This window comes from Hypomesus transpacificus, chromosome 16, assembly GCF_021917145.1.
Source record: "Hypomesus transpacificus isolate Combined female chromosome 16, fHypTra1, whole genome shotgun sequence".
NCBI lineage: Eukaryota > Metazoa > Chordata > Actinopteri > Osmeriformes > Osmeridae > Hypomesus > Hypomesus transpacificus.
The window spans coordinates 7,423,002-7,430,658 of record NC_061075.1 but is presented as its reverse complement, the minus strand read 5'-3'; the positions used below and the strand labels follow the sequence as shown (position 1 = coordinate 7,430,658).

General features: G+C 39.9%; 3 protein-coding genes across 4 annotated transcripts; 1 reads left to right on the top strand and 2 right to left on the bottom strand.

Moving 5' to 3' along the window:
* Positions 1-754: 754 nt before the first annotated feature.
* Positions 755-4,636, bottom strand: fam174c (family with sequence similarity 174 member C). Of its 2 annotated transcripts, XR_006957257.1 has the most exons (3): positions 4,182-4,634; positions 3,843-3,965; positions 755-3,610 (listed from the first exon to the last, which is right to left on the bottom strand). XR_006957257.1 is itself a non-coding variant. In XM_047037019.1 (2 exons), exons 1-2 carry the CDS (start codon positions 4,460-4,462, stop codon positions 3,839-3,841), a joined length of 408 nt encoding a protein of 135 aa, XP_046892975.1. In that variant the 5' UTR covers positions 4,463-4,636. The 2 variants fall into 2 exon arrangements, 1 of the variants encoding a protein (XP_046892975.1); XM_047037019.1 differs by lacking the exon at positions 755-3,610 and having other exon boundaries at positions 3,839-3,965; positions 4,182-4,636.
* A 45-nt stretch (positions 4,637-4,681) lies between these two features.
* Positions 4,682-6,240, top strand: rpp21 (ribonuclease P 21 subunit). Its single transcript, XM_047037018.1, has 5 exons — positions 4,682-4,969; positions 5,058-5,158; positions 5,254-5,336; positions 5,502-5,636; positions 5,740-6,240. Exons 1-5 carry the CDS (start codon positions 4,913-4,915, stop codon positions 5,871-5,873), a joined length of 510 nt encoding a protein of 169 aa, XP_046892974.1. The 5' UTR covers positions 4,682-4,912; the 3' UTR covers positions 5,874-6,240.
* Positions 6,187-7,519, bottom strand: aqp12 (aquaporin 12). Its single transcript, XM_047037017.1, has 3 exons — positions 6,857-7,519; positions 6,524-6,640; positions 6,187-6,384 (listed from the first exon to the last, which is right to left on the bottom strand). Exons 1-3 carry the CDS (start codon positions 7,449-7,451, stop codon positions 6,257-6,259), a joined length of 840 nt encoding a protein of 279 aa, XP_046892973.1. The 5' UTR covers positions 7,452-7,519; the 3' UTR covers positions 6,187-6,256.
* Between the last annotated feature and the right edge of the window lie 138 nt (positions 7,520-7,657).

Here is a 7,657-nt window from a genome sequence, read left to right as displayed (position 1 = left end):
GACGGCAGTAAGCAATAGGAATGCACTTAAGGACTGACAAGAGGAGCTGTAGACGAACTGTTTGTGTCTACGGGGCATATTGGCTGTTTCATGCACCATTTGATTCTAAACTTACTTTTTAGCTCGTCAGCCCTAGGCTGTGCTTCTACAATTTGTTGTCCAGGCAGCGCTCCCTTAGAATACTTTAGTTATCAAAGGTATAGTACTAAGGCAAAACTCAACTCGTCTGTATATACATTTTTTTCTCTTTTTAAAAGTTACAATCCAATGCTTTAAAAAGGTCTGATTTGAAATAGTAATCAGGCTACTTTGATTGGATGATTTGATCTGTTGTGATCAACACCGAACGTATGAATCAGAATTGAAGTAAACGATATCTAAATACGATAAAGATAATTATCCATTAAACGTTTAAGAAATACAAATGCATTTGCCTATTTCCAGTTGAGCTATAAACATTCTCGGATCTTTAAGAGCTGGCATTAAGTCAAACAGGTTGCCAGGCAGAAATACTGTATAGTTTAATATAGTGGAAATATATAGTCCTATGGCGCCACCTGGTGGGCATCATGCCCTTCCTGAAACTCACAACCGTCCTCGAATTTGCACCAGAATGGAACCCTACCACATAGAATCAATATTTTGAATCCATTCATAATGTTAAGATGAAAATAGATTTGTGTCTTATTATTCTCATATGGGATCATGTGCCTTTCAAGAACCCTCTCCTGCGGCCGATAATCAACCACGAGTCTTACGACATATTTGTTTTATTTGAAAACAGAATGAAAACAAAGGAAGCTATTGCAGCTGGTCCGTGAATCTAGGTCCAACCACCAAACACAGAAGTTCAACACACAACATTCACTCACCACTCACAAGCCTTCATTTCAGCAGTCAAATCACAACAACAAAAAATAATAATACATCGAATTGACCCTCACAACCTACCTACAGCTTCTGATAGGTTTATTGTGTGGCCCCTTGCATTCCTCTCATGCTAGTGCTTACACCTATTCAGACTAGATTCCTTTTATGAGTGAGTATGAATTAGGAATGAAATAAATTATAATGGATCTGTAGTTAAGTGCATCGTGATCGACAGTCTCCTGTATAATACACAACAACTACATTTGTATTGCTGAAACATACAGTTTATATACAAAAGGCAAAACGTGGTGAAAGACACATGGTGATTATGGGGGAGGGGGGGAAGAAGAAGAAAAGCTCATAGTGGACAGGTGATTTCAAAAAGCTCAGACAACTCTTTAAACCATCGCAATCAATGAATAAACATCCGTCATAACAAATCAAGAGTGTATGTGGAAAAAAGAACAACTTGCATTCTGAAACCAACCTCAGGTTCAAATGTTTACAGAAGTGATTCTCAGATGTAACATGATTCCTATCTATAGTCTCCAAAATATTGATGACCTCCTACTCGAATATTAATGAATGACATTGGAGCATAAAACCATTTCCTCTTGGCAGGTTGACATCCAACTGACATGCATGGAATGTGCAAAGTGGAAGAACAACATTCTACCCTATGAGAGTCAGGGTGGAATACTCATTCATTTGCATAATAAATCATTTTGAAAGTATAATACTAGTTGGGAGTTAGGGTCCCCAACCCCCAGACCAGAGCAATTGACTTGCCCTATTACAGATTACATCCACACTATGTTTTAAAGCTTTCAAGGAAACGCAGAAAGTGGTACTACGGTACAGACACTGATGGCAGATCCAGATTACTATCAACATCAGTCTAAATTTTGCTTCATGTTCAAATACAAACAAACATGGAAGTGTATTTTGCATCTTGCTTTAGGCCGAGACTGAATGGACCTAAAACCAAACTGTGGGGCCCTGCATGTCCTTGATTCAACCAGTCGCAGGTCCAAGGATTAATGCTGCTGTTACTGCAGTCTTGACTGAACGAAAGCAAAATGTCAGAGACAGAGTTTAACATTATTTAAAGGGCAGTATCAATTTTCAATAGACGTAAATACAGAACAGACTCGTGGGAGGAGATTTGCATATTCTCCACAGGAGTGGGTCCAATAAGGAGAGGGTTGATGAAGTAATATGTCTTGGCATGTCTCATTTGATTTACCGCCACAGGAAAAACCCGTTCTCTCATCAATACAGTTAGCCTCCTGAGACAATTAATAACAATTAGCCATGTTTCAAGATATAGAGGAAGAGCTGTTAGGTCATTCTCTTGGACTCTGTGAATTAATGGGTAAACTGTAATAGCATACACATTCCAGACAAACTTTATAAAATGTTTCTGATCAGCGTACTTCATTTCACAAAATTAAACAGTTTCGAAAATGTTGGATCTAGATATAAACCACCATCAAAATAAAAAATTTAAGTCACAATGATAACAGGCTTAACCAAGGCAAAAATGTAGACAAAACATGGTATATAGAAAATAAATAGCCTCAATTAATAATTGACCAAAAGTTTAAATAAAACAGACAGAATAAGTCAATCAAAAGATTAAAGCTTATATTTGTTTGCAACAACTAAAATTCAGAAAAATGTAGGGCTCGGCCACAGCAGCAATAACAAACAAAATAATAATAATAATAACCTTAATGAGTCTCCAACCAAGGCACAACATTGTCCTTGGACTAAAGGGAATTACAAGATATGTAAATACATTTCAACAGGATTTGTGAGCTAGAATATTTGACAAGAACACTCAAAATTAACCTTACTGTAAGTTTAAATTAGATTAATAGCATTAACGTGACGGCTGTAGCGAAATAAGTAATTAAACTGTTTGGTTAAAAAAAAAAGAGAGAGAAAAAAACAAGGAAAAGCTTGTGGTTTAAGAAATTAACAGTATGGGGCACATTCTTTACTGTCAAAGATTGTCAATAAGTTTTTGGCTCCAAGACTATCACAATTAGTATGTGCATTTCCCAGTTTATTGCTCACCCCATCTTCTTTTACCAGATGTAGTACATACTGTCTGCTTGTGTATAGTTCAAGCAGGTGGTATCACATTGGCTGGCCCACAAAATAGTATTCTTGGTGTTCAGTTTACAGTAGTTCATGCACAATTATATCGCTGTTCGTAAAATAGCATTGAACAGCATGATATTACTATGGATAATTTCAGGTGACCTAGAGAAAGAAACCTGGGAAAGGCCACATCCATTAAGGTAACTGAATAAGTAATCTAGAAGACAGAACTTGTTACAACATTCATGGAGCTCGTCATGGCAACGGGAATGATTGACACAGATGGTCCATTTCATAAAAATGTACGTTTACGTAGATTAGAAAAATAATTATACTTTTGCTTTCTCCAAAGTATCTTTGGCAATATAAATCTGTCCAGCTGGTTTGGTCCTTTTACTAATCCTATTTATGTTAGTTTATTTGGATACAATCACAAAATCTCCCAGTACAAGCAGGTTCTCCAATGTTCTTCTCAAGACAACGCAGATTCAGAGCCAGTTTTCTTAATTTCAAGTCCATGAGAATATGGAAAACATAGATTTGCAACCTACGTTGAAAGTTAAGCCAAAGGAATGTTTAATTTCGTCCGATGTGCACCACAGCAGGTACACCGCAAAAAGTCAGGACTCATCTGATAAAGAAAGAGTTAAAGAGAGATGGCAAGTAAGACATTTTGAGACAATAACCAGAAACCAAAGCAAAAAATTGATTTACTGATTAAATCTGAGTAAACAGAGTTCAAAGTCTATGAATAACACATGGATCAATGACACTGGTTAGTTTTTGGCCAAAACATACAATATATTCGCCCCATATTCCTACAAGCCAGGCTCATCATTCGACATTTCATAATACTGCCTCACCTTCTCAGGGTCCGGGCGTCATACACTGTATCGTCTTCATCGCTTTCCATATCAGCCATCTCCACATTGTCATCATAATTAGACAGCAAGCCATATTTCTTCCTCTGGGTTGGCTTCTTCAGCCTACAAATAACGTCGTTGTGACAATCAGGGGCAAGGTAAATTATGCAATGTTTTCACACAGCTGGTGATTACTCACCCCAGTCACGCGAGTTTTTAAAGTTAAACAGTTGAACTAGCCTAAAGTACACAAATTGAGTTATCCGCGAGCATAGCCATATTGATTCGTTAGTTCTGGCAAACCAGCCAGCTAGCTAGTTGACTTTGTTAGCACCTTACCTTACAGCTCTGACAAGGAAATACAGCACTCCTATCACGCTGATCCCAATGAGGACGTATAAGGCCCGTTGAATCATCGAACTATCCGCGTTCATGCCGGTGTTAAAAATTTCACGATGAGAAGTGGAGTTAGGTGCGGTAAAATTCGTAACAGGTTGCTTGTTGGAGCTGGTAATAGTCACTGTTGATACAACTGCAGATGTGGGTTCCGTCGTTTCAGCCATCACCAAAAAAGCCCACATCGATGGTACGACCAACCTCAAGATTAATTGAAATATCATTTTTAATATCAGCTTCACAACACTTGTTGTCTCAATCTATATATCAGCAGATGACCATGTGGATCCTCATAAAACACAACGTATTCGAAGCTGGTTACTGTTGATTCTAGTCGGCAGCTTTCACGATAAGCTAGACAGCTGGTGAAAAAGTTCCAAGTTCCTGGTGTGACGTGTACAGCAGCTGGTGTTATTACTATTTATGTCCGGATAGAACACAACGTTGAATATATATTGGTCCTAAGTAAAACAGCATGCTACATGCGAAATATCCTGAAATGGTGTAACTGTACCATAGAGCTAACTTGTGATCGTTATGGCTGTTTCTTTTTGTTATTGTTGCTGACTAGCGCGTGTTGCACATTCCTACCGACGTTGTGTAAAAAAAACGTATTTGTTAGCTAACTAGACAACATTTTCTGGCTGCTTTAGTTCCCCCACGCTTCAGAAGTAATGACAGGGAATTTAAAAGACAAGGAAGCGTATCAAAGGTTAAATTACCTATACCAGGTATCTACATTTTGTTTCTTGTGTTTATGTTCGTTCATGATCTAAAACGTGTATATGCTAACAGCACTGACATATTTGTTCCCTACAGGCTGCCCATTGTGTTTTGTCTCAAAACCCGGAAAACGTGGAGCTGGCTCGATTTTACTGCTTTACTCAAAAGACAATTGCCAGACGTTTGGTACTTAGACAGTGAGTATTGATTTATAGATGAATGCTCGATTGTGCCGTTAGTTAAATGTTTGCCTTACTATTAAGATTATCTTTAACAATGTCCATCTTTGCAGGGACCCGTCAGTGAAACGAACATTATGCAAGAAGTGCTGCTCTCTGCTGGTGCCAGGAGTAACTGCCACTGCAAGACAAAGAAGTAAGTTAAACTGTAATATCCTGTACGTTTTCAACTAAGGGTGAAACTTGACATTATGACGTTTTACCTCATAATATAAAAATGGGTCTTCATATGGTTTGCAGTAATGAATGGACTGTCACAGCCATGTTGGGTTTGTGTGCCTTTACCCATGCGTAACTCAAGGGAACAAGCGCAGGATTCGAAGAACTGTCATACAATGCCTCAGCTGTGGTGAAACCAAGTCTTTTCTGAACAATCCACATCACTGTCTCTGGGCAGACCGCCCTGAGGCCCAGCTGGAGAATCAGACACAATTGGGTATACTAAAGATCTCGTTTCCAACTACCTGTTTGGCATATGAAGAAGCCTAAATCACAGTAAAACAATGGCCTGTTTTATATTTTTCCATTTCCTGATGTAGAAATGGACCCTTCTTTGCAAGAATCGCTGAAGCCAAAAACAAGTGAAAGACCTGTGGACAAGAAGACAGATGTAGATGTAGGCCCTGCCCCAGTCACAGCTGCCTCAACTGAACCACAAAATATGAACAGTTGACGCTTGCACCACAGCTCACCGTACTGGATGATTAGAGATGTCATGAAATGGCTTAGACTTTAACTACTGACAGTTTATGATCGTTATTTTTACACTAGACAGTGTGGATGAAGGCAATCCATCCGTCATCTCATTTATACTTCTGAGTGTCTTTGAGACAGATTCCTGTAGTATCGATGGGCACGTTAGATCTTGTATTTAATATGTTGAACTGTGCTGAATTGACTGGGTGCAAGGCAATTTTTGCATGAATTAAAACAAATCGAATACATGTAAAAACTGACAAAAGAATTGGGTGCAACTTTTTTTTTTTCAATACATTGTTTTTTATTGTTCCTGATAAACAGCTAAATAAAATGCAAATACTGTACATGTGTATGCTTTCACTTTTTCTTTTTCTCTCCTTGGTCCCCCTTTGGCAGCCTGTAACGTGTCTTTTGGGAATAAAACAAGTTTCTGGCAAAGATCCTGGGGATGTGGCCCATATACAATAACAGGCCCAGGGCCATTCCTGAAGGAAAGACAGCAACATGTTACCAGCTCAATATGCAAAAATGGGATTTAGATCATGAAAGTTCCAGTTCAGTTGATAATCTTTTTTTGTTTCTATTTCAGTTTATTATCGCGTTAGCTTTTCAGTTCAGACATACCTGAAATGGGTCCTAACCAGTAGACGACAGAATACTCCATGAAAGTGAACCCAGGACAGGAGAACGTAACTCCGTAGGCCAGGGAAGGGTTCAGGAAGGCAGAGGTATATTCATTAGCTGAAAGAAACAAGAAAGAAAGGGTTGAGTAGCATTCAAAACCACTAGTGCCAGAGAGCAGCCTCATGAAGTCGGATTATGTTTCCAAGAGGAATTAGCTGTGCTCCGATATCAGAATCACAGACGAGAGAAGAAACATTTGTCAACGCTGACACTGAATGTACTGAATCAGGCCAATTTGTCAACGTAATGACTATAACATTTAGGACTACTTACCCACGTGGAAAAGAAATGCGAGCGTGAGTGCAACAACAGGAACCCGGAGCAATGCAGACCTGCGATGCAGGAACAGGTAGATGATGTAAAAGATGAGTGCAGATACTCCCTCGGTGAACACCCCCTGAAGCAGGGAGACCTTCAGCGCCGGACTGCACTCCCTTGACATCAGGTTTTTGATCATGTGCATGTCTGTGAGTTCCAGATTCCAGTAGTAGACAGCCACCTGCAAGCCCAAGTGTGCACCCAAGAAATGGGCCGCCACAGCCAGAACAGTGGGCAGGGTGGAGCTCTCCAGCAGCAGGAACCGCATCAGAACCAGAGAGGGATTCCCAGTGGCACCACCACAGACAATACCATGGGTCAGCAGCATCACAAACAGTATGGTCAGAGTCACATCTGGACCAAGTCCTCCTGCCCACTGACCAATGTCTACGATGGTTTGCACTTCAAGCCAGCATGCTACAAGCATAAATGAGGAAGCAAACTCCAGCACAAAACTCAGGCGGGGCCATCGACTGAACAGAGCTCTGACTGAGGCTCCAAACGCTGTAACAGCCAGAAAGTACCCCAGGGAAACATTGAGTCCAGACATGCTTTTAGAGATGCTATCCTTTGCCGGTTCTGCTTGTGTGTGAGGCTAGCCATGTGGGTCTTGTCTGTGGCTACGTGGCACATGGAGACACACATTTCTTATCTAAAATACACCACCATTTCATCCAACACAAGCACCTGCCAAAATACACACTGCCTTTTTCAAGGTCAGGTTAAGAGTGGCCTTGCTTGCTTTACTGAAGGCAA

Coding starts and splice junctions, on each gene's coding strand:
- fam174c (XM_047037019.1), bottom strand. CDS start 4,462: ATGATATTTCAATTAATCTTGAGGTTGGTCGTACCATCGATGTGGGCT. Junction 3,966..4,181: donor TTCCTTGTCAGAGCTGTAAG/GTAAGGTGCTAA, acceptor CGTTATTTGTAG/GCTGAAGAAGCCAACCCAGA.
- rpp21 (XM_047037018.1), top strand. CDS start 4,913: ATGACAGGGAATTTAAAAGACAAGGAAGCGTATCAAAGGTTAAATTAC. Junction 5,337..5,501: donor TGCCACTGCAAGACAAAGAA/GTAAGTTAAACT, acceptor GCGTAACTCAAG/GGAACAAGCGCAGGATTCGA. Junction 5,637..5,739: donor GGAGAATCAGACACAATTGG/GTATACTAAAGA, acceptor TTCCTGATGTAG/AAATGGACCCTTCTTTGCAA.
- aqp12 (XM_047037017.1), bottom strand. CDS start 7,451: ATGTCTGGACTCAATGTTTCCCTGGGGTACTTTCTGGCTGTTACAGCG. Junction 6,641..6,856: donor CGCATTTCTTTTCCACGTGG/GTAAGTAGTCCT, acceptor TGTTTCTTTCAG/CTAATGAATATACCTCTGCC. Junction 6,385..6,523: donor CTGGTTAGGACCCATTTCAG/GTATGTCTGAAC, acceptor TCTTTCCTTCAG/GAATGGCCCTGGGCCTGTTA.